Below are 15,908 nucleotides of genomic sequence, written 5' to 3' on the forward strand. Positions count from 1 at the left end.
CCTTGCAGTGCAGTATATATATAGGACATAATAGTTTGAAATTTCAGGCACTATCTGAATAAACATCATTATCAACCCCATAAATGTTTTCCTTTGACATAGAAAATAATTTGCTGTAGTAAATGACTATGAGGAAGTATAAATATAATTTATAAAATCTTATGAAGGAAAAAGAATGTCTTTAAATATTAGAAAAACTAGAAAATACACCTTCTATGATAAATATATAACAAAATAAAAGGATAACATTAGATTTACTGATATTATTTGTAAATACCATTAAAATTGGGTTTTTAAAAATATTTTATTTATTTATTTGACAGAGAGAGAGAGATCACAAGTAGCAGAGAGGCAGGCAGAGAGAGAGGGGGAAGCAGGCTCCCTGCTGACCAGAGAGCCCAATGCAGGTCTCCATCCCAGGACTCTGAGATCATGACCTGAGCTGAAGGCAGAGGTTAACCCACTGACCCACCCAGGTGCCCCATAAAATTAGTTTTAAAAAAGTATGGGAGAAGGGTTCAGCTAATGATTTAATATGATAATTTGATCAGACTATGAACAGCCATACCACCAACTTATGAAGACTGATAGCTTACTGATCAAGACTTGCTTCAAGATACTCCCTCACTGTGCCCAGTGACTCAAAGTAAACAAGTCACAAACTTTGTCCAATCCCAACCAATTCCCCATTTGTATGACCTGTCTTACATCACACACCCCAGTTCCTAAAACATCATAAGTCCTTTGACTTGCACCTTCTGAAATACCATTAAGACTATATAGCAGATTCTCCCTTTCTGAAGTAAATAAAATTTGCATTGCTTAATCAGTAGGAATTAGCAGTGGTCTTTTCGGGGAATCAACAGCCCACAAGTAAAATAACAACTCTTTCATCATTCATTTTATTTTCTTTTTCTTTTTTTCCTGATGTTATATTATGTATTTGCATTGACAGAATGCCAAAGAAGTTTTTAGGTTATGACATTTTAAATAAGCAGAAAACCATACATTCAAGAAAAATGAACTTGTCATTAGCTAACCCAAAAAACTATATTCACTGTGGTTTGCACTGAGTATTAATTCTTAAATTACTTATAATGCTATGAGTCATTATAAAATATTATAATGAGAATTATACAGTAGAGTGGGAATGTGAGACCTATTCATTCTAGATGAGGAATAAAAGGCCAATTGTGAACACAATTTTTAAAACCTGCAGATTAACTTAAGCCTCCTTATAATCAGAAGGCCAGAGCTTAAAAGAGTCCTTTATTTATTATGAATCTAAACTATAGCATCTATACTTATTAAAAGAAGATAAAAGATCAATACGTGATTTTACTAGACCAACACACTATCTTCTGAGCCTTCCATTAAATCCATGATTGCAATAATACTCAAAAATTTCCATTTGTGTATCTAAACAACAAAGTTTTTAAAGTTGCAAGGATGTAAAATACATATATACATATAAATATGTATATACATATATATATATATAAATGCTGTTGTGGACATTTATAGATAAAGTAATAAATTAAATAATTCAAAAATCAATCTTTAAAAAAAATGTCAGAATGTATCCAAAAATGCCTTTTTGGGGAACTTGGGTGGCTTAGTCAGTTAAGTGTCAGACACTTGATTTTGGCCCAGGTCATGATCTCAGGGTCATTAGATCAAGCCCCAATTCATGCTCATACGGCGTATGGAGCCTGCTTAAGATTCTCTCTCTCCCTCTCCCTCTGCCCCTCCTCCCAGCTCATGCTATCTCTTACTAAATAAGTAAATAAATAAATATTTTTTAAAAAATGACTTCCACAGCCAAAAGAGTTTGATTAGTCAAATATGAATAAAACATATGAAAAGGACTTTAATGTAAACATTTTCAGTACTTTCTGGATATTATTCTATTCTTTTGCTACTGATAAAAGAGATATTAGTAACAAACCTCATATGTCGCTGGACCAGGAGTTATCTCTTTGGAATCTTTAAAACGCTTTGATGCTTTAACAAATAAGGGTATGGAGCAAGATTTCCTCAAAACGGGATCATATGTTGCAGGCCCTAAAAGAAAACAAATGTAGAAAATAATAAATTATGTTAAAGTTATTGATTTGGGTCACATTATTATTCTTAGATCTGTGCTCTTAATGTATAATTTTCACATCAAATAATCTTGGACCCATTTTTTTTGAATGCTTAAAATCATTCAGTTTAAGGCTTTGAAATATAATAAGCACAAAAGTGACATTTGTCCATCTAATAATTAAATGTAATATAGAAGTATTTTTCCAAAAAAATAAAAAAAGTACCTCCCCCAAGATACATATACATCATGAGAAAAGACACCAAGTCTTTTATTTCCTAAAAAGGCTTTCATATATTCAACAAAGATGTAGTACTTGAAATGTATTTGTAAATATAAATAAGACTTAAGCAAAAAAGTAGTTTAGCAGCATTCTAGGTGCTAAACATGATAGAAGCCAAGGTACAAAGATGGAATTCATGGAATGATTGGACTTAATGAACATATGGGTTGAATGGAATAGGGCCTAATCCTAAATAAGGATTTTTGTATTAGAGGCAGTAGGTTTCAAATCGTCTTCTAAAGTGTCCCAGAATTCTGCAGAAGAGCCCAGGGAACAAAGTAAAGGAAAAGCCCTATACGTAGAAGGAGCCTGAATTATTTTCATTCAAAACAGCTTTAGATTTACTCTTCTTTGTTTGGGACCCATATATACTTTTTTAAACCTAAATTTGTCTAATAATTTTTTTTTAATTTTGACATAATTTTTAATCAACATAAAAATGTTTAGGGCTGGAAGTTTTATTTCACTTTAATGGACATTAAAGGTGGCCTACTAAATTGGAAAACTAAGAAAGGTCATTAATTAACATTTAATTAAAACATGCCCCTTTGGCTTAAGTGGGTAGGAGAAGAATAAATGAAACAAGATGGGAATGGGAGGGAGACAAACCATAAGTGACTCTTAATCTCACAAAACAAACTGAGGGTTGCTGGGGGGAGGGGGTTTGGGAGAAGGGGGTGGGATTATGGACATTGGGGAGGGTATGTGCTTTGGTGAGTGCTGTGAAGTGTGTAAACCTGGTGATTCACAGACCTGTACCCCTGGGGACTAAAAATATATGTTTATAAAAAATAAAAAATTAAAAAAAAAAAACATGCCCCTTTGGAGAAACTGTTCTTGAAGGAATTAAGAACTATATAAAAACTTAAAATCAAATAGTAACGATGCAGAAGAAAAACACTGCAAGCTAAGTACTTCAGACGCACACCGTCTTGCTCTCGCCTGGGTTCGGCCCCAACCTTGAACAGTGGGGAAAGGAAATGGCCCTGCTGTGCTACAACCGGGGCTGCGGCCAGCGCTTCCATCCGGAGAACAACTCCGACGATGCTTGCACATATCACCCAGGATAGTAATAATTTTTTTGAAAGCTTTTGGAGGGGCATCTGGGTGGCTCAGTCAGTTAAGATCCAACTCTTGGTTTCGGCTCAGGTTATGATCTCATGGGTCCTGGGATGGAATCCAGCAAGGGCAGCTAGTCTGCTTGAGATTCTCTCCCTCTACCCCTCCCTGACTCTTCCTGTGAGCTCTCTCTCTCTCAAATAAATAAATCTTTAAAAATAAATAAAAAACAAAAAAAGCTTTTGGAAACTACTTCCACAGGTAGTGGGTAGCTCCTGAAGGTTTTAGACTAAAGGAGATTCATGAAGGAAGAGGTAGTTTATGAAATAAACTTTGGCAGTACATTATAGGATGGGATGACTTGATGATTTATTTTAGGGACACTATAAGGAGTTTACTAACATTGGTAAGGAAGAAGAAGAGCAACTCAGAATATTTTCTAAGAGATGCAGTAAATATTTAATATGTATAGTGACTGGAAGAAGATAAAAATGAATAATGGCCACTAAAAGGGCAATACTGTGACAAAAATAAGAAAATACATAAGAGATATCATTGAAGAGGAACATGATGTGTTTGGTTTTGAACCAGTTATGTCTGAAAAGATGGCAGCATACCCAAACAGACATGTTCAGAAGACAAATGGAAATACATAAATGAAGCTCATGAGAAAGCTGTCCTAGAGAAAAGGAAAGGAGTTGTTCACATAGAAGTAATAGCTGAGGTTTCTTTAAGCAAAAGAGTGTGGACAGAGAAAACTGAATAACTCAGGACTGAAACTTGGAGGAGCTGCATATAGGAAGGGAGGGGAACAGCCAAAGAAGGAAATTATCTAGTGAGTAGAATACGGCTAGTAAAACATCATAGAGAGAAAATAGGGAGAGGTTTTTTTTTTCCTCTTCTTTTCTTTTCTCCATTCACCTGTTAACCAATACTTATTGAGTATCTGTCACTTGCCCAGGCTGTATTTCCAGAGAATGCTTAGAGGTCTTACTATATGTTGTTGCAAGAAGAGACTTCACAGACAAGTCACTCTGGAGCATGTGGAACAGTGATGATGAATGAAACTAAATTAGAGGGCATCAAAGAGACAGTGTGGGGAGAGGAAGGAATAACATGAGCACAGAATATTGACAATGGACATAAACAGTGAAATTAGTAGATATAAAGATGTTAGCAGAATACAAAAGTAATGCCTCCATCTCCCTATTATACATGCAATTAAAAACTACCACTTTGAAGAACAGATCCTTGCAGATGTTTTCAAAACTAAAATATATTAGAATTGATAAATTCACATGAAACATTTTTAAGACTTTAATAACATCGGACACTTCAAAATTTACAATAAAAGATGACATTTGGCTCTAGTTCAATCCTTCTAACATCAATTCAATTAAGAAGATAGATATCCAAAATTATAAAGCCTTTGTGAGAAGCTGCTATGAACTGAATTTCAGTTTGTGCTCCCCCCACCAAATTCATATATTAAAACCCTAATCACCAATGTGATAGTATTTCGAGATGAGGCCTTTAGACAGTAATTAGGGGTGCGGGCACCTGGGTGGCTCAGTTCATTAAGACAGCTGCCTTTGTCTCACACCATGATTCCAGGGTCCTGGGACCGAGCTCTGCATCAGCTCCCTGCTCAGTGGGGAGCCTGCTTCTCCCTCTGTCCCTCTCCTCTCTGCTCTCTGGTTTTCTCTCAAATAAATAAATAAAATCTTTAAAAAATAAAAAGGTATTTAGGTCACAAGAATAGAGCTCCTCATGATGGGATTACTGCCCTTACAAAAAGAGACACGAGAGAATTTATTTCCATTCTCTGTCTCTGCTTTGTATACAGCTGTCTATCGGCAAGCTGGGAGGAAGACCCTCACTAAATCAAATTTCACTTTGGGCATCTTGACTTTGGATTTCCCAGACTCCCAGACTGTGAGAAATAAACTTATACTATTTAAGCTATCCAGTCTACAGCATTTTTGTTATAGCAGTCAGAATGGACTAAGAAGCTCAGTGTTTTAATCTTCAAAAAGGAATCTTGTAGCAGATGCCATCTTGCATGAATGACTTTGGAATAATGTAATTTCTATTCATAATGCAGAGAAACAATGTACATATACAACATAATATCTTTACAAATATATATACAAACTAAACTACACATGGGAAAATATATCAGTTACTTCAGTATGCAGAAAAGAACACAAACTTATCATCAGGAAATGGGTACATGATTCCACAGTCAACTAATTAAAATTGTAACTTTAACCATAAAGATGTATAAAGGTTAATGCAACAAGTAAGACTATTAACCAAACACTATTGTATCAGTAAACTTCATTTTCAACCCTGAAATGAAATACAGGAAATACAGCCTATTTCCTGTCCTTACTATGATGCTACAACAATTGATAAATATTTACCTTCATGATTGTAACTCATTAAAAGAAGAGAAAATAAAATATTCAAGTGTAGTTTTAGTAGATTTCTTTCTGTTGGAATTCCTTTGAGGAGCATTAAGTAAAGCAAAACTCTCAGTATGCATCTTGTTGCATTTTAGCTCTTAGTTTGCTTTAAGCTACAGAGCATTAAAAAAAAAAAGTCTATTGTACTTGATCTTAAAATATATTTCCAATTACCTGTGTTACTGCTTTTATATAATACAGGTCAAAGACTTACATTGCTTCACCAGTTGTGATTCACAGATAGATTATACAGAAATTATCTTCTATTTATTTACTAAAATGCTACATTTTAATCACAGGTCATACAAGAAGAAAACTTCTCATTCCAAACCAATCACCTATGGAAAATTCTGCCTGAATCATGACTATTATATAATGGGAATTCAAGAGCAGGTAATCTTATAGTTACATATTTTCCAGCCTTATGCCAACCAACTCTCTATGAAATGTCAACTGATGCTCTAGGGCAAAAATGGAAGAAAACAGGAACAATTTTTAATTTAAAATAAAAATCATTTTGGTACATTAGAGGGGACTCAAAAATAATACCTCTATAAATAAAGTTACAAAACCTCAGATTAAAAAATGTCTATCTTCATAACGAGTCTAAATTTATAAATTATGTGAAATCATGTGAAAAAGAATGAAAACTACTGAAAAGTGAGTATCTCCTGTGTAAGAATATCTCTAGGAATTAAAAAGCATCTAGAAAATTGTTCACTAAAATGGACCACATGGCTTTAAAATGTCATTTAGAGAGTTGAGTTTTTATGGAACACATTTTGTCATGCTGATTTTATATATCCTTCAGCTCTAAAATGAAATAATAGCTAAGACAAAAGATTAGTACACAAGGAACTATTATCATCAATGTCAAAACCACATTTTGGTTTAATGCTCTTTTCCTGCTTCTAAGATGTGAGGTAATGAAATGGCACTTCAGATTATGACCAAACAACTCTAGTCTATTAAATTGAGCCGATAGATGATGAGTAAAAACAGACAAGAGTCTCAAAAATGCATAAACTGTTAACCAAAATTCCACATATGTTTTACCATCCTGTTAAACTTTCTGTTCAAAAACAAAATGGGGATTACATGTTTTAAGAACTAAGGTCTTAAATACTTGAGACTGACATCTTAAAATTCTATAGAGTATCTAAGAATTATTGTCCACACAGTCCCTAAGACATGGTCTATTATAATGTACTCCAACCTAAGCAGACTGAGAACTGCATCAATTGAAGCCTGCCTAAATCATCCACCAGTTAAAACATGTGTTCCAAGCATTGGGTAAGGAATAGAGCCAGCATTATTGTGATGTGGAAATACAAAATCAAATAGATTTCGTTTGACTATAATATATATCTTCAGACAGCAATGTCTGCTTATACATGTACTTCTAAATACATTCTTATGACATTCTTACCAAAATGTGCATCCATAAGCCCTATCAAATGAAGTCTTTGAACTGATCCTGCTCTGATAAGTACATTATACAAATTTAAATGACTTTCATTAATCTTGTAAATTGAGGTATAATTTACTTTGTGTATGAATTTCAGAACCAACTAGAAGGAAAGATGACCAGCTTTCACCTACTACTACTTTAAGTAGGTAGTGTATAAATATCTAACACATGAGTGAGTTTATTGATGAATGAACAAAGTTATCAAAGTTATCAAATAATCAATGAAATATGAAGTTGTTTTCAAGGTAAGTAAAGTACCGCACAACTGGCCTGGCAGAGTAGCAAATTTTCCTTTCATAACTGAATTTTGACGTTTTCTTTAAAGATTTTATTTATTTATTTGAGAGAGAGAGACAGTGAGAGAGAGCATGAGTGAGAAGAAGGTCAGAGAGAGAGAAGCAGACTCAATCCCGGGACTCCAGGATCATGACCTGAGCTGAAGGCAGTCGTCCAAACAACTGAGGCACCCAGGCATCCCTGAACTTTGATTTTTATATCCTGCTGTTCCTACTTAAACATTTGGAGCTAGAATGCCAAGAAAATTAGCTAAGCAAAAAACTAGAGTAAGTCTCAGCATATATTCCATCATTATTTTACATCCCCATCATTATTTTAACATTTAATTAAAGGTGAATTAGTAAGGTATTCCCTCTAAGACTAGCACATCTCTTTGAATATTATATGTAAAAATCATGGTAATGCTGTATCTTTGTAAAGTACATCATCAGGTCATAGATTAAGTGATTAGAGTTCTTTAAATATAAACACCAAATTTACTTTGAACATCTGATTAATATTAAGGAAGCTAAACTCTTTTTTTTTTTTTCAGTAAAATTTTTAAAAATTTTTTTCAGTGTTTTAAAATTCATTGTTTATGGACCACACCAGTGCTCCATGCAATACATGCCCTCCTTAATACCCACCACCAGGCTCACCAAACACCCTACCCCCTACCCCTCCAAAACCCTCAGTTTTTTTCTCAGAGTCCACAGTCTCTCATGGTTTGTCTCCCCCTCTGATTTCCCCCAACTCACTTCTCCTCTCCATCTCCCAATGTCCTCCATGTTATTCCTTATGCGCCACAAGTAAGTGAAACCATATGATAATTGACTCTCTCTTCTTGACTTATTTCACTCAGCATAATATCTCTTCCAGTCCCAACCATGTTGATACAAAAGTTGGGTATTCATCCTTTCTGATTGGGGCATAATACTCCATTGTCTATATGGACCATATCTTCTTTATCCATTCATCTGTTGAAGGGTATCTTGGTTCTTTCCACAATTTGGCGACTGTGGCCATAGCAGCTATGAACATTGGGGTACAGATGGTCCTTCTTTTCACTACATCTATTTCTTTGGGATAAATACCTAGTAGTGTAATTGCAGGGTCATAGGGTAGCTGTATTTTTAATTTCTTTTTATTTATTTATTTGACAGAGATCACAAGCAGGCAGAGAGACAGGCGGGCAATGGGGAGCAGGCTCTCCACTGAGCAGAGAGCCTGACATGGGCTCAATCCCAAGACCCTGGGATCATGAGCCGAGCCAAAGGCAGAGGCTTTAACCCAATGAGCCACCCAGGCGTCCCTGTATTTTTAATTTCTTAAGGAATCTCCACACTGTTATCCAAAGTAGCTGCACCAATTTGCATTCCCACCAACACTGTAAGAGGGTTCCCCTTTCTCCACATCTTCTCCAACACTTGTTGTTTACTTTCTTATTGATTTGGGTCATTATAACTGGTATAAGATGGTATCTCAATGTGGTTTTGATTTGAATCTCCTTGATGGTTAATGATGATGAACATTTTTTCATGTGTCTGTTAGCCATTTTTATGTCTTCTTTGGAAAAGTGTCTGTTCATGTCTTCTGATCATTTCTTGACATGATTATCTGTTTTTTGTGTGTTGAGTTTGTGAATTGCTAAGGAAATGTTGAAAAAGAAAAACAAAACTGGGGACATCACATTGCCTGATTTCAAGCTTTACTACAAAGCTGTGATCACCAAGACAGCATAGTACTGGCACAAAAACAGACACATAGACCAGTGGAACAGAGTAGAAAGCCCAGGCATGGACCCTCAATTCTGGTCAAATAATCTTCGACAAAGCAGGAAAAAATATACAGTGGAATAAAGACAGTCTATTCAATAAATGGTGCTGGGAAAATTGGACAGCCATGTATAGAAAAATGAAACTCAACCATTTTCTTACACAATACACAAAGATAAACTCAAAATGGATAAAAGACCTCAACATGAGGCAGGAATCTATCCAAATCCCAGAGGAGAACATAGGCAGTAACATCTTCAACATCAGCCACAGCAACTTCTTTCAAGACATGTCCCCAAAGGCAAAGGAAACAAAAGCGAAAATAAACTTTGGGGACTTAATCAAGATTAAAAGTTTCTGCACAGCAAAGGAAATAGTCAACAAAACAAAGAGGCAACCCACGGAATGGAAGAAGATACTCACAAATGACACCACAGACGAAGGGCTGATATCCAAGATCTATAAAGAACTCCTCAAACTAAAAAAAAAAAAAAAAAGAACTCCTCAAACTCAACACATGCAAGCTAAATTCTTTAAGAAAGATATAAAAAATAAATGATTTTTTTAAAATGTTGAAATGGCTAATTTTACCACTTTAAAATGTAACTATTTGCCATTTTTTTTTTAATTTACTAAAAATTGTTAGGCTCCTAAGTGTGTTTGGATTGGAATTTTTCACCGACTAGCTCTGCTATAATAAAGCTAGACTCACAGAGTTTAGAGTTTTCTGGAAGAAGAGCCTACATGATCAATATAGTGATGAGCCAATTAAACAAAGTTTAAGGTGTTTATTTGCAACTTAAATGAATAAATTTCTGTATCTTAAACATTTTATAGATTAAGAAAAGATAAAATGGTTTTCATGCTTTGGTGTGCAAATGCTTTATCTCTTTCATCAGAGATTAAGCGAAAGTGAGGTTAACCATTGAACATCTTAGAAAGCTTCTTGCTCCTTTTCAGTAAACTTAAATCTACTTCTAGATTTAAATCTAGACAAGAATTTTTTCCTTCACCTCATAGGTTCTCTGCTCACTCTGCTCCTATGATCTTGTAATATAAATATTCTCTAACTCTGTTGCCATAACTTTATGGAATAATAGCAGACTACTAGGAGAATTCAGCAGAATTCTTCCCTCGCAAGCCTTCCAGTCAACTACTACTAGTTAATTTTAACCAAGACAAATATAACTGTTTATATTAACAATGTTTATTTCCAAATAGTAAATGGTTTCCACATCCAGCTTTAATACCCAGGATAAGCAAGGCCTATTCACAGCCCTTCCATAGCTGCGGACATGTTTCTCTTCTGGCCTCTGGCTGAACTTGTTTTATGGCTTGAAACATCAAAACTAAAAAACAAAGATCATATTCAGCACCATATAATTTAAATTAATTTTTCCCAAAGTGTAGTGCATGGACTATAGCCATCAGAATCACCCAGATTAGTGTCAGATTGTAGATTCCTTGGATTCATGCCAAAATAATAAATAATATTATCTGAAAGTGGAACCAAGAAAACAAAATTTTAACAAATCCCCATTGCTTTAGACCCCTAAACTACAATTTGATATGTAGCAATTAGCGAATGTATCTAAACATCAATTTTTTTTCTCACATGATCTTAAGAATTAGTTATCCAAAGGAGAAAACCTGAAATTATGGATGAGACTATCATTTCTCCAAAATATATCTGAATCTCTTCTGTCTCAGAAACTGCTTATGGTAGAGCTTCCATCAATGCCTACTTGAGCTGAACTGAGCCAAACTAAAGAAAGAAGCATCTGTTTTTGAGTCAACTAGAATCTACTCCTGTGACCTTAAATATTTTAATTCTTTTCTTTTCATTTTACTTTCTTCCCAGTAATTGTCTATGCAAAAACGGATACCTTAAGGTCTTTTTTCTATTTACAATGTGAAAATCATGTTTAGATGCTATATCACATAAATGTCTGTAAATACATTTAGAATAATTGTTGCCTATGCAATTAGTAGAAGACTGGCAGTGTTAAGATAGGAAAGAGACTTACTTTTGAATGTATATCTTTTAACACATTATGAATTCTGTTATGGCCATGTCACACTATTTCAATTTTAGGCCAAATGTGCAAAACTTATTTCATGATCATGGAAGATGAAATTTTGTGAAGTATAAGTATATCCACATCTCTATTTTATTTTAGTCTATTATTTTCCAGAATAAATAGTTTTTTTTTTTAAGATTTTATTTACATATTTATTTGAGAGAGAATGAAAGTGAGAGAGAGAGAGAGATTGAAAGAATGAGCAGGGGGAGAGGCAGAGGAGAAGCAGACTCTCTGCAGAGCAGGGAGCCAAACATGGTACTTGTTCCAAGGACCCTGGGATCATGACCAAAGCCAAAACCAAGAGCTGGATGCTTAATCTACTGAGCCACCCAGGCACCCCCAGGAAAAAACTTGGACCAAATTTAAATTCAAGATTTCTGTATACTAGTCATGTGACTTCCATAAATTCTCTAAAACTTAGGTTTTTGTTTCCTCCTATGTAAAAGGAGGATAAAATGGCCCAGAAAGCTTCCTCAAAGCCACACAATGAATAAGGACACATCATTCAACCGCTTTAAACCCTTGGAGCCTCTCTCAAAAAAGGAAAATAAAACCATTTAAATTTTACGAGAAACTGAGCTAATAGATAAGCTGTGACTGACTCTATGATTTTAACAACTCTTTCTACTTCATACTGTCTTCTTAATCTTTAGCTCTCTCAAGCATTTTCCAAAAATGTCAGATTTGCCAAACAAATATCATCTTAGTTAAATGAGAATGTTATGCTTTCACCTGAATATGACATCTCTCTAAAAGGTGAATAAAGTCTAGAAGATGGGATAAATTGAGGTCCATATGATAAATTTAGGGATTTTGTTCCTTGATTATTAATTCATTAGCATATCATAAGGATATAATTTTGATTTTACACCTATACTTTTAAATTTGTAAGTACATACACATTTAAGGAAAACAAAAATACAGTAATTCTAAAAATCAAATTGTCTTCAAATCTCCATACTGTCACATCACTAGCTGTCAAGGATGCCACATCCTGCTACTTTTTAAACCTTTTATATACAAATAAAAATTTTTTTAAAAAATCAAGAGTTAAATGCTGTTTTCCTAGAAACCAAACAACTCTAAGTCCCATCTTTTGGTGAAGGCTGCCTCTCTGTGGCAGAATACAATGTGTCATATTCTCTGAAGCACTTGTTCTCTTATTTTTTTTAAACTGGTAGAAAAGACCTGTATAATATTTTTAAAGACATAGATTTAAATACAGTATCTTTACTATTTCTTTCAGAATATTATTGACTTCAGGTTTGGAAAGGTCATGGATCCTGAGGAACTGCCTTACTTACCTAGGCAAGCTATAATAAGGGATGAAAATAGGATTTAGGCAAGTAACAGAAATCAAGTAAAAGAAAATTGCTCAAGTAGAATGGTCATGTATACTGTCTTTTTTGAAAGCTTAAGTCATTATTCACTTTACACTGAGTGACCTCTGCTGGTCAGAAAGACACAATTATTAATAGATATTGAACCTACCAGAAAGCAGTTGTTATCTTAATTTCCTGAAGGAATTACTTAAAAATACCAAGTGTACCATAAGATGATGCCTCTTACTCACTTAAAGAACCATGATACAGAAACATATCCTATTTCAAACACTGAAAGTCAAGAAGCTAAATATCAAGTGGATATCTTTTAAAAGCACTGATTTAATTGTTCTTTCTTTACTAATGTCTACATGAGTTGTGAAAGTAGGATTAAAAGGCCTTCTTATTATATTTAGGAAGGACATTTGTTCTATAATGATTTTTTTTTGAGGACTTGGTACTTTTAACCAAATGATAACTGAAAAATTAGCATCTGTACATTTTTTGATTGAAAGGAGCAAAATACCTCTCAATCACAAGCATGCAACTTGTTATATTTCAAAAACAAAGGATTTATTTAATTAAGCAATATTGTCACAGAAGTGGCATTTACCTTATCTAGAATGGAACATACTCCCTCAACAGAAACAGTAAAAATTAATTAGAAGAAGATACCCAGAGGGCCCCAGTAAACATTTCAATAACCAATATCAAGCTGCTTTGTTGTTTTCATTTGAGCCATAGGTATACCAAAAAGCATCACTGAGAAAACTGCAGATTCTTTTTTTTATTGTTTTTACTAGAGGTCTAAACCTTTGAAATGAAGTATACCAATAAAAATACCAAAGAAAGTTTCCTGTAAAAATTTTTGGTCAAGAAAATTATTATAATTCCTCATTGCTAATTATTGCAATATCCTCTTCCCCTCGTCTTCTTTTTTTTTTTTTTTTTATCTGTTTAACAACGTCCAGAGGGAGAAAAAGAAACATATTTGGTCTCTGCTTCTGCAAATACTGAAATCTATTTATATGCAAATAAGCTATCCATTATTAGTATGAGAAGAGACTTGTGCATAAAGGGAGAAATAAATTATCACTAGAAACCATTAATGAAATCTATTTCAAAACATAACATTTTATAAGAGCCCTCATTCATGTAATATTTGTTTAAGCCTTGAGGGGAAATATTGAGTTCTACACTTAGATGAAACCTGATACTACATTATTTCCCAAGCCAATTTGTTTTGTAAAATGCATTTATTCTTTCCTTAGAAATGACTTGATAATTGTAACTCCAATGAGTCTTTTTAAGAGAACTTTATCATTGAATTCGGAGTCCTATGTTTTTGTGATATAATTATCAGAATTTTTAGGGAAGTTTATTTTTGCTCTGTTACAATAATTGTTATTCCCTGAGGTTTAAAAACATTAACATTCATTTTTATAATCTTATGGTAGTAACATAAAAATAAATGAGTTTTAAGAAGAAGGAATATGAGTCTTTCTGGAATAAGTTGAATTTCTATAGAGAAGAATAAAATAAGCAATAATCAATGCAGACCACAAAATAATTTCATATGCTTTGACCATTTTCTCTTTGGATTTCTTGTTTTGTTTATTTTTTACATAAACTTCAGTGTGCTTATCAATTTCTTCAAAAACTCCCAACTGGAATGTTAAGTGGTATTACATTGATCGATTAAAATAGGGAAAACTGGTAATCTTCTTACATAAAACCATCTCATTCAAGAGCCTAAAATTAGTTCCTCGTTTATTCAGACCATTATCTCTGTCCATTATTAGAATTCAAAAATTCTCTTTATGGAAAACTTTTGTCTTCTTACTTAATTCCTAGGAACTCTACTCCTTTTGGGAGTTGAACTTATTTTTATTATTTTTTATATATGATCACTGCTAGTATAGAGAAACGTTACAGATTTTGTATATCATTATTATATCTAAGAAGTATGCTAAAATTTCTTAATAGTTTTAGTAGATCCTGGATTTTCTAAAAGTTATTTTGCTATATGACGCTATAATCTAAAATTAAAGATAATTTTATCTCTTTTAATCTCTGTATTTTATCTTCTTAGTTATTCTGTCCTTAGGTATTGGTATAAACCATCTACTTTGTTAGGAAAGCACAATAGTAGTGGGTATCCTTGTCTTCCTTCCTTTAAAAATAACATTTACTGTGGGTTTTAAGTGTATAACCTTTATCAAGTTATAGAATTTACTTGTTTTGATAGTTTTCTGAGTTTTTGTTTTTTAAGCACAAATAAGTAAATTTAACTAAGGTATTATTTCTATAGCTCTTTGTTAAAGTACTTTATTAGTTTTTTTAAAGATTTTATTTACTCTTTTATTTGAGAGAGAGAGAGAGAACACAAGCAGGGGGAAGGCCAGAGGGAGAGGGAGAAGAAGAAAACTCCCCATTGAACAGGGAGCCCAATGTGGGGCTTGATCCCCAACCCAGAATCATGACCTGAGCCAAAGGCAGACGCTTAACTCACTGAGCTACCCAGGCACCCCATAAAGTATTTTTTTAAATGGCACAGTACAGAAAAATGGAAACCGCCTAGAATGTACTGCTACCAAAACTCTTCTTATCTCTGGCCTTTCTGATTTACCCTTGCTATTAGATAACTAAGCAGTTTAAGATGCAGTGTTCAGCCCATCACCCTCTACCATGTCTCATCCTTGCATTTAATAGAAAAGAGCACATGGAAGGTCCTCTTGAGAAAAGGAAGTAAGCTGTTCTATTTATTCAACCTTAAAGTAAAGCCCACTATTCAACATACCATTGCCTTCAACAAGCAAGACAAAAATTTCAAATCAGAAATGTTGTTAAAAGAGAGAAGAGTACTACTTATGTTGGTGCATCCAAAGACTACTCAAAATAGTCTTTTTATTTTTTTTTAAATGTATGGACAGCAAAGTTCACCTGGCATATGACAGGAGCTAGCAGCATGAAAGACAAAGACCAAAATAAATTTTAAAACTGACCCTAGAGAAGAAAGAGATTCTTTAGGGAAAAAATATAACTTTAAAAACTAAATAAGTAGTATAAAATACATTTATAATA

General features: G+C 33.8%; 1 protein-coding gene across 2 annotated transcripts in view; it reads right to left on the minus strand.

Annotated features, from left to right (window-relative positions):
* Window positions 1-15,908, minus strand: part of STPG2 (sperm tail PG-rich repeat containing 2) — a 582,130-nt gene that overhangs the window by 229,246 nt on the left and 336,976 nt on the right. For both annotated transcript variants that reach the window (XM_032332948.1, XM_032332947.1), the window contains exon 13: window positions 1,949-2,064. In XM_032332948.1, coding sequence (XP_032188839.1) covers window positions 1,949-2,064 — 116 coding nt within the window. The remainder of the gene's footprint in view (window positions 1-1,948; window positions 2,065-15,908) is intronic.

The sequence above is a fragment of the Mustela erminea genome, chromosome 2 (assembly GCF_009829155.1).
Source record: "Mustela erminea isolate mMusErm1 chromosome 2, mMusErm1.Pri, whole genome shotgun sequence".
NCBI classification, from domain to species: Eukaryota; Metazoa; Chordata; class Mammalia; order Carnivora; family Mustelidae; genus Mustela; species Mustela erminea.